This window comes from Alosa pseudoharengus, unplaced genomic scaffold (genome assembly GCF_046254945.1).
Source record: "Alosa pseudoharengus isolate Yale_2024_CS ecotype anadromous, Long Island Sound unplaced genomic scaffold, YU_APseudo_1.1 YU_APseudo_1.1_scf_22, whole genome shotgun sequence".
NCBI classification, from domain to species: Eukaryota; Metazoa; Chordata; class Actinopteri; order Clupeiformes; family Clupeidae; genus Alosa; species Alosa pseudoharengus.
In genome coordinates this window covers 27,912,548-27,932,452 of record NW_027468680.1, presented here as the reverse complement: position 1 = coordinate 27,932,452, position 19,905 = coordinate 27,912,548, and the positions used below count along the sequence as shown (strand labels likewise).

At 46.6% G+C, this 19,905-nt stretch overlaps 1 protein-coding gene across 3 annotated transcripts in view; it reads right to left on the bottom strand.

Moving 5' to 3' along the window:
- The window catches only part of arhgef10 (Rho guanine nucleotide exchange factor (GEF) 10), a 53,302-nt gene extending 33,397 nt beyond the window's left edge, over positions 1 to 19,905 (bottom strand). The window contains exons 1-9 of one of the 3 annotated variants that reach the window (XM_076299562.1): positions 19,766 to 19,905; positions 11,049 to 11,154; positions 6,362 to 6,829; positions 4,709 to 5,038; positions 4,015 to 4,051; positions 3,775 to 3,863; positions 3,298 to 3,351; positions 2,580 to 2,755; positions 1,011 to 1,127 (exon numbers count right to left, since the gene is read on the bottom strand). In XM_076299562.1, the coding sequence (XP_076155677.1) occupies positions 1,011 to 1,127; positions 2,580 to 2,755; positions 3,298 to 3,351; positions 3,775 to 3,863; positions 4,015 to 4,051; positions 4,709 to 5,038; positions 6,362 to 6,829; positions 11,049 to 11,085 (1,308 nt within the window). In that variant the 5' untranslated portion in view covers positions 11,086 to 11,154; positions 19,766 to 19,905. The remainder of the gene's footprint in view (positions 1 to 1,010; positions 1,128 to 2,579; positions 2,756 to 3,297; positions 3,352 to 3,774; positions 3,864 to 4,014; positions 4,052 to 4,708; positions 5,039 to 6,361; positions 6,830 to 11,048; positions 11,155 to 19,765) is intronic. The other 2 variants (XM_076299564.1, XM_076299563.1) reach the window with 2 other exon arrangements.

Genomic DNA, 19,905 nt, shown 5'->3' with positions numbered 1-19,905 from the left:
TGGGTGTGGGGGGTGGGATGTGGGAGAGGAGGCAGGGGCATCGGGGAGGTTATGCAGCGACGACCCACGGAACCCATAGACACGACAACTCAGCAGCTGGGTGAGCAGCTCAACAGTCAGTCACTCAGTGATAACAAAGCAAGTCAAAACTCTGCCGGTCATTTTCGACATAAACTGGTATGGCCCCATATGGTCCCATCAGTAAACTTAATAAAATGCTACAGGCGTCAAGTGTTCAACCCTCTGAAATAACCATTTTCTGGATTATAAAGGAAAATGACATATTCTTCCACACAGCCTTATTTATTCTATATATAATATTCTAATATATTTCAGAGGGCAGGTGGGAAAATATATGATTTCCAGAGGGGTTGAGTCCTTTTGCAAGGCACTAGAGATGACATTTTGGGTCATATTTGGTCAGAAAAAAGAAAAAAGTCTCCATGAAATAAAATATGCATTAGACTTTCCACCATCCATATCCATGTGGACTTTGAGCTGCCTGTAACAGCTGAAAGAGAAGTTGAGGGCAGAATCACATGTGACACAATGACACCTAACAGTGTGGAAAATGAACATTGGCATGCAAAGCATAGAGCAAGGTGCCACAGTCTCTGAGCCCTGTACCGTGAGGATGGAGAAAGGAGGAGCACGTAATGAGGTGAAAGAGCAAAACTGACACAACTATGGACACCCACAAGGATCAGATTTGAGCTTTTGGATCAGAGTAAATGACACCCCCTGCACAGATGCGGTTAAAGACATGGAAGGGCATTAAGGTCAGCGGAGGTCTCTGTAGGTACGGTTAATGACACAAGTAAGACACAGTTTAGTTCAGGACTAAGTGGACAGTTAGCCCACCACCGGTCAGGTTTTATAAGGGAGGTCGGAAATCTGAGGTCAGAATGGGGGGGGGGGGGGGACGGAGCACAAGCTGTGAGGTCTTGTGTTTAGTCTAGTGGAGTGGGTGGAATGGAAGAGGAAGTGACATCATGGCCGCGGGAATTTACCTTCTGCTCGTGTTTGTGCTTGAGCTGCTGGAGCTCTACCGTGCCCACGGCATTTGCCATGAGATCTTTCATCTTTTTCTCATAGTGTTCTTTCAAGCGAGTCAGATCTTGAGAGAGCTGAGTGGAAGCAGAGGGGGAGCGGTTACCAGGCGGCCCTTTGGAAGGCAGGCACAGCCAGAGGACGCTGGTCAAGTCATCCTCCCCAGACAAGCAGATGCACGCAAGCACACACACACACCACGCGCACACACACACACACACACACACGCACAAAACTACGCCTACACACACACACACACACACACACAAGCACATGCACAAAACTACGCCTACACACACACACACACACACACACTCTATCATTCATTTAAGTAACCACATGCACCACCGCGCCTACATACAGACACACATACACACACACACTCACAAACACACACACTCACTTTTGCTCATTTATGCAACCACATGCACGTAACCACGCCTACACCCCCCCCCCCCACACACCCACCCACACACACACACACACACACACACACACACTTCTCACTCACTTATGCTAGGCGACTACCTCTCTACCATTCATAAAAACACATAGGCGTACATACAGAATAAAACATTCCCAACATACAGAGCTCTCATATAGGGCAAACAAATACATGTTCAGTTTGCTGCCCTATATAATGAAAGGCAGACCTGCAAGGGCACAAAGCATAGCAAAGCATAACACTGTACAGCTTGTCAGATTGGAACACCGGGGCAACCGCAGGCCTTCAGTTTAGAATCCCAAGCTGTAAAAACAAGCAAGTTCCTTCCAAGAGGAAGACACACAATGTGTGTGTATTATTGCAGGCATTAGACAAGTTCTATTAAGGCAGGCCATGTTCATTTAACATAACACCAGGCTTAATCCTGATCAACTCATCTCTGCTCCAATCTGACTCTCTCCCCAACACCTCTCACTCTCTCCATTAATGTGCTTTTCTTCATTTGCCACTCCCACTGTGTCACAGAGCCCATGGCTTTCCCTCTCACACAGACACCGACAGTCACACAGATACAGTACAGACACAGGTACCTGGCCATACACAGATACACAAACAGACACAGACACACAGACACACACATACACGCACATACAGGACACACACAGACTGCTGCCCTGGTCCCAAGCCAGTAGATAGAACATTCACTGACTCATGAGTCATTACCCTTTGCCAACATTTAATGACTCATCGCTACCTCACGCCCTGTTTTGAGTCAGCGGCCTCAGATTAATTGTTAGGTGTTTGGCAAATTGCACCAGAGGTGATTCACTGACAACAGGGTTATGAACCTTCAAAGAGAGCTGTTCTACAGTTAACATAGTGTTCACTGCTACCATACTGTTAACAGTGTTGTTATGGCAAGTGGGGATTTCACTGGTAATGCAGACGTCAGCAGATGTGGGCAGCCATGCTGGTCACGATGTCAGCAGTCAGTGCTGGACCTTAGTTGGCCATTCTGTTAGCATTGCAATGTATTTGACACAGATGAGCATGGTGAAGGGAAGGATGACCATGTGTTACGTACATGGGTCCGCCGGCTGGGCGTCCGTCTGCGGACGAAGGCGTCGGGGAGGCCGTTCTCGTGGCCTTCGCCATCGCTCAGCTCCTCGTAGCTTTCGAACTCGCTGGAGCTCCAGCCGTCCCCCAGCGAGCTGCCCTCGTCCCCCAGCTCCACGTCATCGTAGATCATCTCATCAGGGTCTGGAGGGTGTGTGTGCATGAATGTGTGTGTGTGTGAGAGTGTGAGTGTGTGAGAGAGAGAGAGAGAGAGAGAGAGAGAGAGAGAGAGAGAGAGAGAGAGAGAGAGAGAGAGAGAGAGAGAGAGAGAGAGAGAGAGAGAGAGAGAGAGAGAGAGAGAGAGAGAGAGAGAGAGAGAGAGAGAATGAGAAGGAGGATAGCTAGGTCATGCAAAATGAAAGCGAATACAGCAGGTGCTAACAAACAGACCAACAGGCAAAGACATTATCAGATTTCTAAGAGTGATTTTCCTGATTAGATAATAATCATTCCCTAAAGTAGAGGGAAACTCCAGTCATATATAAACTTTAACTGTTTACATACACAACAATTTTAATTAAGAAATTGTGGATGCTCAAATCTGAGATGTGAGATGAAAATGTAGCCACTTGAGTCACTAAAGACTGCTAAAGACATAGCGCTAAGAAATGGAAGTGAAAGTAGGGCTCTGACCAAACAACAGCAGACACTTCAAAGAATGGAGGGAAAGTATCAGAGCAACCAACCTGTAGAGTCCGAGTTCTCTCGGGGCACGTCATCATAAATCACCTCATCTGGATCTACGTAAACAAAACAAAAACAAACAAACAACACTCCATGACTTATCTCTTCAAAAGCTCAGCAGGGAAAGAGGGAGACCGACAGTCATGCAGGAGCCAGTGTGTGGTCACTGTGTCTGTGAAGACCAACGCTGTGGGCTCTGATGGAAAGACCGGACAGAGGCACAGTTCCTCAAAAAAAGAAGAAGGAAGTGGGAATGGAGGGAGCTTTTTTCAGTAGGGAAGAAGCATGGGACTTGAGTGGCAGGTGGGTTTACTGAAAGTCACGTTTCTCATCATATGGCTTTTGGCTGACGCATGAGTCAGCACAAATTTACCCTACATAGCTTTGTGTTCATTAGTCAGACACAGGGCTTAAAACACAGAGAAATTGTGTGCCTGAAGTTATCATAGCCACTTTTGACAGACATTAATTACACTTACTCTCCATCCAAGCAGTGTTTGCAGGATCAGACACCCATTTAGTCAAAGCATCTTCTTCTCTGATGACTGGCTGCTCTTCAGTAAATACACTGAAAGGAGAAGAGGGGCAGATATGTGAATAATGACATGATTTATGAGCCAGAAATCCATCAGAAATCACCACAGCAATATCAGGACTGCGCAATTACAGTGACATATTCGGTAGTTAAGATCACCCGTACATACTCCTTACACACTCACCTATCACCAGATGCATTTCCTGTGCCCACCACAGTAACTGCAAAGACAATGAAATTCTTTAAAATGGGAGTTAATCATAGCACAGTACATGGAAGGGCATGGTTGCATTCTCAAACAGTCACCACTAGGGGTCAGCACCAGATTTTTGCATAATATCTACTTTCATTGCAATTCAAATGTCAAAAGGAAGACCAAATGACTGAGCACAGCTGATGTGCACTTAAGCCTGAAGTTAAACTCAGTCCAACATGGGATGATATATGACATCTACTGATCATAAGCTCATACAAACTGTCTGAAATGTTATGAAAGCATTCATTCATTAAACCCAAAAGTCATGAAATGAACGTTGTTTAATCTGGAACTAAAATGAGTTCTCCCCTCAGACTGTGGTATCTGCATAATGACATGCCATTTTCTCCCCAGACTAGCCAAGCCACACATCTGGAGTGAGCTTCTGTGACAGCCTGGAGAAAACAGGAAAATCACCACGGCCAAAGAGGGGCTAAATATAGTGGTCACTTCCTCATGGAAACGCAGCAGAGGCAAAAGAGAGAGAGAGAGAGAAGAGATGGGGAAACAATAGCACATGAAGAATGAGAAGAAGGAAGAGAGATCCATGGAACACTTGAACACTGGGATGACAAAATGAAAAGGTACAAGAGAAACAGAGGGACATGAGCAACACTGTTACCATCTTCATCCATGGAGAGGTGTCTGATGATGACAGGGGTGGTGTAGGCTGGCGTGATCATGGGCACGTTGGAGGGCACGGCGTAGCCGCAGGGCACGGGCACAGAGTAGCCAGAGGGCACACCAGGGCTGCTGGCCACCTCCTGGGTCTCCGGCTCCTTCTCGGCAACGGGAGAGGAAGAGGCGGGCACTGAGGGCTGCATCTGTGGCTGCTGCAGCTGCGGTTGGAAGGGCGTGATGTCAATCACGGAGTAAGGGTTGACCTTCCCCTGGGAGGTGCCCCGGGGCACTGCGGGGGGAGGGCCGGCAGCCTGGCTGGACATTCCTTCATCTGAGGGGGTCAGAGCACAACACAGCTTCTGTTCAGTCCTGCATGAATTGCTGAAAGTAGGCTCTTGCATATTCCATAAGAAGACCCTCGTGGGCACATGCATCGCCCATAAGAGGACCCTTAGAGGGCACAGCAACCCTCCAGGGAGACCGATTTGGATGAGATACAGGTTTTTAAAAGGTCATCTGAGGATGCATTCCCCTGTGACCATTTAGCATAGTAGACATATCAGATAGCTTGTTATTGCCGGTCTCCTGTGTGTCCTGCTACAAACTACACCGAATGATTCACTGAGTCATGAGTCACTGCTGAAGCAGCAGACATCGCTGCTTTCATCAGGCCGTCTCTCTTAAGCCCAGCAGTTAGTTTTGGAGAGGGGCAGATAACATGTTTGTTTTTGAGTCTCCGACTCAGTGCCTCTGTTGCAGTGCTGCTCTGGCTGATCAAAATCAGCCCCTACACGCCCCTGTGCAAGAGCTCACAAAAGCACACTTCAGAGAGGCGGGGGACAGGCGGCCAAACACAGCCAGGCAGCGGAGCGGCGCCTGGGCTAGGAGTGGGGCGAGAGAGTGGCTCTTGAGCTCAAGTGGAGGAGGAGAGAGAGAGAGTGAGAGAAGCAGATGAAGGAGAAAAGGAGAGGAGAGATAAAGGGGCGGGGTGGGGTGGGGTGTTGTGGTCACCCACAGCTGCCAGTGATGGCCGACAGAGCCGCAGGTTTTAAAACAGCTCCAGAGGGAGGCCAGATTACAAATAGCAAACGCACGGCCTGATTTACAGGCCAAACAACGTGCTTGGTGAGATTTCAGAGATCTCACTCAAAGTGTTGTGGGTGATAGAGGCTCCCATTAACAGCATGACTGATGCCATCTGTAGTCTTATGAGAAATGAGAAGATGGCTTAGCCAGAGCTCATATAAAAAGACTGTATGGATTCTGCCTGACATATGCTGCATTAATAATGAATGACTATCAATCATCACAGAAAATATGTTCAGTTTCTCTCCTGGTACTGGAGTGGCAAAGAAATCCACAGAGACAAAATGTATAGGAGCCAACGAACTAGCTGTTAAAACAAACATTACAAATCAAGTCACTATAGCAATTCATTATATTATAAAGTAATTATAATATTCTCCATAGTAACCCACTGAATCGGTAGATGTGTTTTGAGGTTTTCTGTTCTGTTCAAAGTACACATGCAAAGTATAACAATAATATCAACTGTGATAACTAGGAATATCTAGGAATAATATTGTTCAAGCACACATACAGTACATGTCTGGCCAAAACAGACCAGGAGCATCAACAGCAGAGCTCCACGCACCTTTCTGCCCAGCATCTAGAGTGGGAGTAGCAGCAGCAGCAGCATCCTCTGGGGGTGGGGGCAAGTCAGTCTCTGGGGCAGGTGCATTAGGGGTTGGAGGCTCTTCCTGGCGAGGTGGGGGTAACGGAGCCTCCAAAGCAGCAGATGAGGGGGCAGGGGTGGAAGGATTAGTGGTTATGGTGCTGAGGGCTTCACAGCTCTCTTCAGGGGGTGGAGGAGGGAAACCTGCATCTGTGGTTGTGGTTGGGGTGGTGTTGGTTGGGGCCTGGCTGGCCTCAGGAGTGGGGTTCGGAGCTGCAGCCCCAGGTGGAGGAGGGCACTCACCTCCCAGCATGCCCTGATCTGAGTAGTCAGGTGCAGGAGGGGCAGGAGGGGGGCGATCGGCCTCCGGGATGTCGTCGCCGCTGTCGTCAAAGTCAAACTGTTCACCCTCGTCTTCGTCGTCTAACGCCATGTCCTCCGCTAACACTGACAAGGAGACAGGAGAGAGGAAGAGTGAGGAAGAGTGTAGAAAAGAGGAGAAGAAAGTCAGACTGTATAACATTTTGTGGCAGGAAATGTAGAGTGTAAACTTGGCAAACTTGGCATCCTCCCTCACAGAGATGGCATGGAATGTCAGCAAGTTTAAACTTAGGCACAAACTTGCCCTACCTTGGGATGACTAACAAAAAAAAGCACCCAGGACAAAACATCTTTTAACCCAGAAGTTGTTCAAATGGTCTATATTTATGGCTGCTTGAACTGCACTAACTGACCCCTGTTGCTCTTCAAAGACCTTCACTTATTTATGGCTTCGGGTGTGCTGAGGACCCCTCCAGTATAGACTGAATGACTTCTAACAACAGAAGGTCTGTTATTATCTATTCAAAAGGGTTGAAGTTTTGCACCCTGACCTTGAGTGAAAAGGAAATGTGTATAAATATAATAAAACACATAATTAAATTCAATGCATACCAGTGTACACAGTGTTGTTGAGGATGTATTTTTACAGGATGCGAACATGGGGGATTTCCAACACCAGAGTTCAGACAACTTCAGAGACAAACATTCATTTGAATTCAGTTAGTGTAACAAGAACACGAGGACCACATCCACACAACTGGGGGACAGATGAAAGAGAGTGGCTCAGGAAAAGGAGGAAATGCAATCAAGGAGACAGGAAGCCCATTCCTCGCACCTCCCTGTGACCAGGAACACGCCACATTGTCCCATGATGCTCTCTGTCCCCAAAGCTCTCCATGCCTACTGTTCTACCAGATAACCTCTAAACTGGGTCATACATTCGTCTGACAGATGTTACTATTCATCTTACCACAAGCCACAAAGAACAACACTTAGTTCAACAGAAATGTATGAGACATTTCCAAAGGACAGTCAAATATGCTACCACTTTAACCAAGTTTGCATGAGAATACATTTTACTCAAAAATTAAACAAAGTCAGGAAGGTTTATCCTTGACCATGTTAATGTTGCACCACTCCACCAAACAAACATCAGCAAATGGACAAAGATCTATACAAGTCCATGTACACTACTAAGTTGTGGGGATATAAAAAACAAGTTTCTCCAGTAGGGGTGAGCTGAAAAGCCTGTGAAACTGGAGTAAAGGAGGGTGGGAGCAGGCTAGCAGAAGGCCACAAAGGAGCAGGGCCTCCTGCAACCCCAGGACACACTCAGGCCTGTGAGATCACTCCTATGAAGAGTGCAAAAAGAATGCGCCACTCTCCATTCACTCTCCCCACCCTTCTCCTCCAGTTCCCCTTGCTCCCACTACACCGCTCCCCTACAATAAGGCCTGTTTTTGGGGGTTGAGGGGGTGTAAGTGGTGGGGTGGTGGTTCAGGAAGCACCGTGCTTCCAGCCGCGCCGGGTGTTATCTCCTTAAGTCAACAAAGCTTAGTGCCGGGGCTGGCACATCTCTGCCCTCTGGAATACCGCAGATTCCAAGCGCCGGGGAAACAACGGTGTTCCTGGCAGCCTTCAGGCCACTAGGGCCCAATATCCTGACCATTAGATCACAAACAAGCGAATATTCCATGTTTGGGGCGAGGGGGGGCAGTCTAATTTCCTGCTGCTGTGAGTCATCTGTTGTTTCCACGTGGCCCTAAGATTCATGGTGGAATCATGCAATGTGGAACTGTAATACAATCTGCTACAATACAATATAAATATATAGCACATTCCAAAGGGGGAACAGAATACAGGAAGAAAGGGTTTCTTTTACCAAATCCTCTTTTCCTTCATGCAATCAAAACCTGCACAAGGAATCTTTAGCTTGAAGATAAATGTAGGACTAGTTAATGGGAGATAAAAGTGCCATTCAAAACATCCCAACATCTTGACAGTCCGTTGATCCAAGCAAAAGGCAGTGTCAGACATTGTGCGTGTCACCTCTTGTGCAAAGTCTTTTCATGTACTCCCCTTTAAAGGCTATGCTGCCTGGTGCCCCTTTCCAACCAACCATCTCAACCTACTGCACTAGCCCTGCCCCTCATAGCTCATCGCTATCTGTCCACCAGATTGCCAGTACCAGATTCAGGATGCACCTCAGCAATGTGACCGCTTTAAATCAGCTGCACTGACACTTTGTGGTAGTGGTGGTGGTGGTTCTCTCCAGGCTCTCATGCCCACAGGCCAGCCCCTGTGCAGGAGATTCCAGCCTGGGCTTCTCATGAGCAACAACAGCTCTCTGACAGACTGCTCCGGCGAGGAACAGAAAAGCAAAGAAAGAGAATACCAAAAAACAGTGAGGTGCAGGGATAGAGAGAGATAAAAAAGACAGAGAGCGGCAAAGTTGGCAGAAACAGAGAGCAGTGAAAAGGAGCGAGACGGGAAACTAAATAAAGAGACGTGGCCCATCTGAATCACACTGGAGAGCCTGGAGAGCCAAGAAGGAGCTTATCAGCTCCTATCTGCTCTAATGAAGAGCTGGGAGGAGAGATAAGGCACACGCTCACAAGAGACCAGAGAGAGTGAGAGAGAGAGAGAGAGTTTCCACTGAATCTCGTCACGTCACAGCAGGAGGTGCACTGATTAGAGAGCCGAATATGCACCACACATTCTCCAGAAAGCCTGAGGCACACACACACACACATATGCACACACACATACACACACACACACACGGTTTTGAAACACGGATGAGAGTATTGATGACAAGACACAAAACATGAAACACACCACATACCAAAACACTGAGCAACTGGACAAGTTCTGTTAATCACTGTTAATCCAATCCAAACTGAATCAAGCCTATGCAGTAGAGCTACAGATACAGAGGTGTGCAGCACAGAGTCCCTCTCACAATTAGATCCATAGTTAGAGTGTCACGTGCGGGCACGGTGCCAAGGTGCCAGCATGCAGTGGCATTGTTTCTGGCCTGCTGGGGGAGATCTAAACATGTGCCATGCGGACGGGTTGGTGAGGTGCAGATGGTAGTGTTAGCCGTGAGCCCCCTGTGAGAGCGGGACCCACACACACACACACACACACACACATACACACACACACACACGCACACGCACACGCACACGCACACGCACACACAGGGCTGGATTGTCCCCGGCGGGTGGCCATTGTCGATTCATAACCACAATATAGATTCTGTTCTACTGGCTCGCTGCTCATGCTGGGAACGAGCATGCAGGCAAATTAGTCACCGGGGTCACTTCGTGCACTGGCATTGCTGTGGCAACAGCGCCCGGCGACAGCCCAGCTGGAGTCCAGGCATGTCTGTGGTTCATATGCCCCCCCGCCCCCTTCTGAGTTCCTCTCTTGCGTTAGCCCTCTCTCTGAATCACTCATCTTTCTCAGTGTCTCTCTTTCAAGGTTTCTTCACTGCTCACCCAATCTCCTTATCAGCCTATCTGTGGTCCAAAAAAAACAAAAAATGTTCCACTTCCACAAGCAACCATTCACTGTCGAGGAATCTGCTCTTCTCATGTCTACTTCTGTCTCCTTCTCTCCCTCTCCCTCCCACTGTTTCTAGCTCTCTTTCTGTTTTCTTGCTCCCTCTCTCCCTCCGTTTCCTTCTCTCTCTCTCTCCCCCTCTCTCTGGGTGACGCAGCAGCACTGAAGGGAGCTGAAGCTGCGGTGTTCTGGCTCTTGCTCTGCATTTCTTCTCCTCCTCCTCCTCCTCTCTCTCGCACTCTCTGCTCCCTCGCTTCACATCCCACACGCTCCTCAGTGGCCGGGGAGTGGAATGTGTTGACGCTCGCGTCTCTTCTTTAGTCTCTTCCTCTGTTTCACTTTTGTTTTCTTTAGGCTCTCCCTGTACTTCCGACGTGAGTCACACATACACACATCTTTACACACACACCTTCATTCATAGCCTTATTCAGGTTTCCATAATGTCTCTACATGCAAAAGTAACAAGGTGAGCCAGCTGGATGATACCGCACCCCTTCACTTTGCTTGAAGACATAGTATTTGCAAGCAGAGGCAGGAATAACGCACAGGCTTAACTGAAATCATGCTAGCAGCCCAACAACTTCACCTCTTGTAGGACAAACACCAACATGGGGAATTTTCCGATTGGGGAAAATAAACTATTTTAAGAATCACACTTCACAAAATGACTCAGGAAAAAAAAAAGTCTGTTCATGTAAACAAACTAAGAGAAAGTAAGTGTGAATTCTGAGCGCGCAGCTGAGAGTCGGCGTCAGAGCAGAGGTGTGAGGAGGCCTACTTTCGGGAGGCGGCGGAGGGAACTCCTCCACGTCCATGCTGCTCAGGGTGCGGGGGAGCGAGGAGACTGCTTCAGTCTGCGGTCTGCTTCAGGCCCACACACGGTCCTAGAGTGGAGGAGGAGAGAGGAGAGGAGAGGAGGAGAGGAGGAGAGGAGGAGAGGAGGAGAGGAGGAGAGGAGGAGATGAGTTGAGGACCACACCCACACATCTAGGCAGTTTGTATGCACAAGCCACAGACTCTCACAGCTGTGAACACAGTGAAAATATCACATTTGTAGCCCATGTTTGTTGACAAGTCAAACAATGCTCAGTTATGTAGTTAAACAATGTGGTCAAAGAATGGCTGTGAATGGGTGATAAAAGAACACCTGCAATTTCTCTTTTTGTTAAACACAAAGATGACCAAGACAAACATAGTGCAAAGCCTTTCGTCTGCTTGACTGATGAGCATCTCTGCTGTGGCTAATTAGAACACATTGCAAAACAAAAGCGCAAAGAGAAAACAGTACCACCCATGGAATACTGAGCGAAGCTTTTGTTGTGGTCAGAGACATTGAGTGATTAAGCAAGAAACATCCCCATTATTCCCTAACGCATGCCATGGGGCCATCAGCTATTGTATTTTCACATCAAGGCAGATGGGCCTGCACAGCGCCAGGGCATTTTTCACTACTCGAGACAGGCCAATATGGAGTCCCCAGTCCTTCATATTACTGTTTCATTACTTTTTAATGACAGCATCCCACATCGGAATGGCATGCTCATTATGGAGTCTGTGGCCTGGACACCCTCTGCGTGTGTTTACTCACAGTCTAGAAGCAGTCTCTCCACTGAGTGGCAGTAGCACAACTTGGGGACGACTTCACCGCAAGGGCTAATTATTTTCTGAGGCGTCGGGTCCAAGTCACCTCCTCCGCCTGGTCAGTAATTCAGAACATGCTAAAGACTTCTCTCAGAATCTGCTACCTATGCGCCATTAACCTGTGAGAGGGAGGCTTATTGATTCAGCGGTCAATGATCAACCTGGTTTGGCCAGTAAAACGCCTTGTGATCAGTCAGGTGGCAACTCATTCATAAACATGAGCTGAGTTTTTTTTTTAAAAAGGCTCAGATTAGAGGCACTGCTTCAGTAGATCTCAATGAGACATGGGAAAACACCGCCCCCCCTCTCACACACACACACACACACACACACACATTCCACACATAAACTCCACATCTTATCCTCTTCCACAAATTGTGTGTAATCCGTCTAAAACGCTTTCGGAAAAACAACATATAATACATGTAGAGACACGAGGAGGCTCCCTCCGCCTCCATAGGAAAGTTAGATTCTCTGGAGCCCTTTACTGTGCTGTATGGAGGGAGAAAAGTGAAATAAATATATAACACTGAGCATAGGACAAGGAAGAGTTTGTGGGCCAATGATGTCATTGCATAGAATAAGAGGCCCTTTGTGGCGAGGGGACATGTTGTGTACATGAGGGTGAGCGGCCATCCTGGGGCTGCGCACCGGCCCGTGCGCGACAGCAGCTCTCTGCTGGAGAGCTCAAGGACAGCCGGCCCAGAGGAGCAGGCAGGGGAAGACAAGCCTCTGGCACGTGAAGACACGCAGCACAATACTCGACGTCTGTCACCGCTGACCCCTATGGTCCACTCCAGCTATCAGAGAGACAGAAGGGTCTACACAGACAGAGGCAGCAGCCTGCAGTGGGACAATACTCGAACAATGCAAAAAGACAATACGGAAGGAACGAGAGAGAGAGAGAGAGACACTGAGCCAAAAGATAATGCCTTATGAGGGCTGAAAGCTTGTTTTGTCTGCCGCAATGCCAAATCTGGGTGGACATAATTGTCTTTGTGGTGCACACCCTGGGTGTAGTGTAGTGTAGTGTAGTGTATGGGAGCAGTCAGGCAGAGACCAAACACAACATGTCTTCAAAGTGAAGCCAGGCTCCTTCTCTGTCACGCTTCTTTTTCCATGAATCATTTTGGGATATTTCTTCTGGGATCTATTACACTGAGCAACCAAAGAATTTATCTTTACTGTTATGAATTTCTCATTTCAATACCCTTGTTGGTTTATATCGTTGTATGTATTCCTGAGGCTATTCCAGCTGCAGAGTGGGGAGGAGGGGAGGGGGTGTTGTAATGATCAAGGGAACACCTGCCAGTCAGCCCATAAAGGAGGACATGAAGGACGTCCAGTGTGACTGACAAATGACCCATCAGCCCACTCCTGTGCTGCTCTGTCCACTTCTGCTGTGGGAGCGGAAGGATGGAGGATGGGAGGGGAGAGGAAACCCAGGAATCAGGTGTTCCTGTGTGTTTGTGTGTGACAAGGAGAGAGAGAGGGTGTGTGTGTGTGTGTGTGTGTCTGTGTGTGTGGCAGAGAGAGGGGGGTGAGAGGAAGTGTGTGTGTGTGTGTGTGTGTGTGTGTGTGTGTGTGTGTGTGTGTGTGTGAGAGAGAGAGAGAATCTGTCAGTGTATTTACAGTGTGTATAGGATCCCTGTTATCTTGGGTACTGAAAGATGAGGGCTTTGCAAAACATACATCAAAATCAGTGTGCACTGTATCTCACTGGAGTCTCACATTACTGCTAAAGAGTTTAGATTCTCAAAACTTACAACCAACTGCTCTTGTACTGTACTGTACAGCTAATTATGTACACCAATGCTCTGAACTAACACAATCATTTCCTGCATGTCACACCAAAGGCACAAGAAGATGAGGACACTTTCCCTTAGGAGACTCTGTGACGTAAATGGTTGAGAAAATGAATAAGTTAAGTTACTATGGAGGACACATACATGTTACACAGTACACATTACAATAGTTTGGACAAAGTCCCTGTTAACCAAAATCAGATTTTTGCCCACACAGTAAAGACCAATTCACACCAAGAACGATAACAATAACTATAAATAAATATCGTTTTCGTTAATATGAATGACAACGTTCACACATAAACTATAATGATAACGACATGAAGAACGATATCGTTGGGGATCACTTTCAGAGCGATTTTCAGAACGATAAAAAGCTAATAGCCAATCAGAACCCATCTAATTTTAACCGTCACATTTATTAACACAAGGAGAGACTTTGTTTATGGTTGTTCAGTGTGAACGCTTTTTTCGTTATGGTTATAGTTATTGTTATCGTTCTTGGTGTGAATAGGCCTTAAGTCAGATTTTGAAGCCTAATTTAACATACTTGTCAATTTTAATTCATTTAGGTTTTTCTGAGTGGTTAATGGCACCCTTTTCTGTGATGTGACAAACTCAAAACAAATATTTATTTCTGGTTTACATAGACTTTTGTGCAATACACACACACACACACACACAGAGAGAGAGAGAAATAGAGACTATTTTGTAAAACTGAGTAGGAATTTAAATTCTCCACTTTCCTCTTTCCGTCTCTCTCTCTCTCTCTCTCTCTCCTGACATTCCTCAGTTCCAGCTCTGTGCTGTGGGGTGGCTGCTGCTCTGACACCACAGGGATGAAAGGAAGCGGCCCAGCCTGATGACAGACTCGGCCAAGCGTGTCATTACAAGTCTGCAATGCAGCGCTGCCCCCCCCCTTCTCTCTCTCTCTCTCTCCGTCTTTCTTTCTCTCCTTCTTTGTCATGCAATGCAGGAAACATTCATTTAGGGCTCTCTGCTAATATATTACACTTGTTGCTCGCTGTATTCAAAACAGTTGGTCATGAATGCCAGCTGACACAGTTCAGTGTGTATGTGTGTTACTACACAGTCATGTGATCACACTGACCCAAAGGGAGGGCATCCTCTCAGGAGGGAGTCCATGGAACATGTGGAGGATTTGTTTGTGTGCCGCGTAACATGTTTGACAGGTAGGGGAACTGGTGAGAAGAGAGAGCAATATTAAATGCCCTCAATCACAAATGTAGGTCTGTGTGTGATGTGACAGCCCAAACAAAAACCAGGCCAACCTCTGGAACAAGTCTGGGCCTCTCCACACTCTCTCTTGGTGAACAACACTCATCTGTGTCTGTCTGTCATGTCAACTAGCCTGCCAACGTGTCTTTCATAGTCAAGTCACTGTATTTGTATAGCTCATATCTAAAATAAACAGGAGTTGACCCAAAGTGCTTTAAAGATGAGGCAGTTCATCTCTCTCTCTCTTCCCCTCTCTCTCTCTTTCTCTCTCTCTCTTTCTCTCACACACACACACATAGTCTCCCTCTCTGTTATTTCTGTTTTCCTGTCAACCTCTCCATCTCTTCTCTCTCTCTCTTTTTCTCTCCTTGTCCGTGTTGTTCATTGTTGAGTTGTTGGCACGGCGTTATGCACCTCGGCCAGCCCTACTGTACTCAGACACTGCATTTCCCCCCCAGCACAACTATGGGCCCATCTGAATGGAGGGGATGACAAAGGCCTTTAGTGGCGAGGGGGGACAGTCGGAGCACTGCAGCATACTAAAATCCAGCCCCACACCCTCCCCTACAAAGCCCCGGCTCTCGCTGTCCAGTTCATGGAATGTCGATTCACCTTCTCATTCTTTACGCCTTGCTTCCCCCGATGACATGATTTACCTCCCGACTGGTCTCCACTTCTCTCTCTCCTTTCTTTCTGTCTATCGAGCTAGATAGCCACCAGTCTTTGTCTATTTTCAGACTGACAGAGTTTTTCTGTCTTTCTTTTCACTTGCTCTGAGTCCTCACTCTTTTCTCTGGCTCACGTATTCATGCGGGATATTCTTCCTTTCCTTCTCTCCACTACGCCGCTGCATTCTCTCCCCTTCCCACTTTCTCTCTCTCTCTCTCTCTCTCTCTCTCCTCTGCTGACAGGGGCCCTGGCTGTGCCAGGCGTAGGACATGTGGAGGAGGACGAGGAGGAGGATCGCCCAGACACTGCAGAATGAGCGGCCAGATCTTGGCCTCCACAAATGGGCTGCCATGGGGCTCAGGGAATCCAGAGCTGTTTTCTGCCAGATATCGCTTACACCACCCATTTAAAGAAACATTTGGACACACACACACACACACACACACACACACACACAAGCACACACACAAGCACACACACAAGCACACACACACACACACACACACACACACACACACACACACACACACACACACACACACACACACACACACACACGCAGACAATCAGGCATGACTGAGTGAGCACACACACACACAAACAAACATACAAATTCATGTGGGAACAATACATATTCATCTACACAATAGTGTATTTTACACTGACAACAATTCAGTAGCTGTGATAGATGGTCATTGTGTCACCAGGTCCATAATCATTGTCAGATTACTTTCAGGTTTTTTTTTATAAGCTTGACTAAGCTCCACAGTCCATTGCTCCAGAGTCTCTGTGCTTAAGCTTGTTGGGAGTTATTGTGTGCTGTACGCGGGGACACAGCAATCAATTTCAGCTGGAGCTGGGCATTTGACTCCACCAGCTGTAATTATATGGGGTGTGGAAAATGAATCCCGTAGAAATGTCCACCCTCAGGCAAAGGGCATTTCACTAGTTGGGTTGTCTGTGTGTACGTGTGGTGTGTGGTGTGTGTGTGTGTGTGTGTGTGTGTGTGTGAAGTGTGGTTTACAGCATAGACAGCGCTGCAAGGGACACTGAAACCCTGACGTGCTCTGAAGTCCACTGCCCCAGGCTATCATTCACCTATACTACACTGGCTCTCAAAGGCTTGTAGGATCTTGCATCGAGGAAAGGTGGAAAAAAAAGGTAGTGTTACAAGTCAACATCACTTCTATTCTCCTAGGAATCTCCCCATTCAACTGTGTGTGACCTGAATATTTCTGACTTCTCCCATGAGAAACAGCTATGTCTCGTTTGGAAAGATGGGGAAGGAATGTTTGCAGTTCCAACGGACCCTCCCGGCTTCAGGCTTTGATCCATTTGGTTAAATGAGAGACTTATGTTGCACTACATTTACCACAGCTGAACTCAAGTAAGGCTCCCCACCCTCATATTAGCATGTTATGGTACAGCACCCATACATCACAAAGCAATAATAGATTTAAGCATTCAGAATGTTGCTATATGATGGATATATGAGTATCTGGGTTGTCTCAAGGCTGTATGAAGCTATATCTCCACAAAGCATACATCTAACATTCCAGTTAAAGAGTTTAAGTCAAATACAGATGATGGGCAGTGAGGTATGTTCTCTAACATGGATCTTATGACAAAACACATTATGAGTTGACGGAGCTCCACTCTATGTGACACTCTTGGGGGTTCTTTATGGCCACCTCAGTCATTACCATATGAACAGAACAAACAGCCCTCTGAATGCCCAAGTCTATGATTTATGCCAAGTGAACTCCGGGAAATTTCAGTTACATTCCGGTGTTTTCTTTTTTACATGTGCTTATACTCTTCCATGCCTGCCTTAAATTTCCCCCCAGGGGATGAGCAAAGTTCATTGAACTCAACTCAAACTTCCTTTTTATTATTGCTAACATGCACCGGGCATAATTAGGATCCCTTACTATGAACACAATGATGCACTGCACTCTGACAACAATCCAGCTATGTGGGGAATGTGACCATGCTGTTAGCTCATCAGCTAATTCAGCTGGGGAAGAGTTATGTGCTGATATTCACGCATATCTTCTCCGATTCAGTTGCAGTGTGGGGGCGATGGTGGTACTGATTTGAAACATGAACTTCCAGTCCTTGGAGCAATGGCAAGTATGCCAGCCTTCCCAGCGATGCATAACAGCTTTTGGCCAGTGTTCCAGCTACCCCTGTGCCTTGCCTAATCTCCACATCCCGGGAGACGTTTTTAGCCATGGCACAGTAGCTTTAGCAATTAGCATATTACAGACCCAGCTGTGACCGAGAGTGAACTGCTGTCCAAGAACGTGACATAACATTTTTGGAAACCAGTTGCCTCAAAACCTCATTGATGTGTCATGTCAATCAGACATGCAAAGGACAGCCCAAGTTCAGTGGGATCAAAACAACAGTGTCCATCATGATGCATCACAATGGCAGAAGACCACAACAACAAGTAGTTATTCCAAGAGGAATTGTGTTGAAGCCAAAAAAAGGCCCCCTTGCTTTATTTTTGGAAGCCAGTGGTGTGGGTGGAACACAACATCCATGTCAATGCAGGCTGTGGGTGAGCACACATGATGGGGCACCAACTCCAACGCAGCCAGGGGCGAGTTGTGGTAGGACTTTCCATCAACAAAACAAAAGAAACTACAAATACCCACTTCCTTTATTTTTAGAAGTCATTACGCTGGGAGGAGGCCTCCTCTTCACAGCCAAGTTGCCCAGCTATTTGCTAAGCAAATCACCGGCAGTGTGCACAACTCTGGTCTGGTCCAAGCTCTCTGCAGGCGTGATGTAAAGTGAACTGGACAAGCATGGCGCTAGACAATACAAAAGCAGATCAAAGTGCTCACCGTATCTCACATATCTTTGAGGCAGTCTAAGCCTGAGCACACAAATTCCTGAGAGCAAGACTCAATGAGCCAGACTGCAACCTGAGTGACCGCATGAAAGCAAGGTTATTCTCATTAAAGAGTGCATTCCAAAGATGCTCAGGTTCTGTAACAAGCAGGACCATGAATCTGGGGCACGACTAAGATCATTCATGATAGCTAAATGCATAAACTTAGATGTGAGGACACAAATATACACACAACATATCAATTCATTGATTGTTCTATAAAACTGTCATGACATTTCTCCAGATAAACAGAGCAATATCAGAGCAAAAACACTAAACTTAATGGACTAGTCACCTTTAGCCTACTCTAGGAGCCTACCTCTCTACATTTCATTGCAATAATGATTTGCTTTGTCAGCTAACAGTATCTTTACCAAAACGATCTGGTGTATGAATGAAAGTGAACGCATGTAGCCTATGAGGTAGGCTATGCATTAACTTCATAGGGGGCAGAGGGCACAAAGATGTGCAGCTGTGGCTTTGAAAGTAGCGCACTTTTCATTTTTTGTTTAGAAAAGTCAAGTCCAGTGACCGGATGTAGGCTACTTGGTGGCTGGAAAACTCCATCACTCAGGTAGAGTTTGTTTGACAGGCGTTTTGAAGGCTGTCATTTCAGATGTTGGAAAATAATAGTAGCCTTCGGATACAATACGTTTAATTCTCGCAATTAATACAAACTATCTAGTCGACTCATACGCTTACATGATGCTATGACAATTCAAATAAAGTAAATGTCACGGTCATTCACAAGAATGCTACAGTACATAATACGTCAGGTATACGCGCATCTTAAAGGAAAAAAATTCACGAGTTTAGGCTAGATTACGCTATGCTACAATTATTTACAGTCAAGAGCCCACTGCTTAAAAGTCAACACAGCAATGGACAAGGTATACTGTATCCGTTTATGTCTGGGAAAAACCTGACAAAACCCCATAGATTGGTTATTCCATTTGGCAACAAACTTGGCAGTAGGCTATCGCTCGCCACGTTACATCAATGGAATCTTGCGAGCAAGCTAAACCTAGTGAAAATGGCTCAGAAAACAATGTGGACACTCGTTTGTTTGCACAGGGCAAGCAGGAAAGAAAAAAAACTATTGGAGAAATATTAGGTTCGCCCAATATAACCTACCGGTAATCAGGATTTTGCTCCTGATATCCAATATAAACTTTTGTTAACCAATGAAATCGGAAGTTTGAAAACAACTGCAAACTTTCAAAAACATGGTCAACTTACCATCTCCGAGATACTTTGAATATGCCGTGAACTTGCTAACGCCTTCTATCCTCTAAAATACGAACTGTTACAGGCAATGACTGAATAGGAAAGAAGGCGCATCTGGCGTTATTGCTTCTTTTCCATTTTTTTCCTTGGGT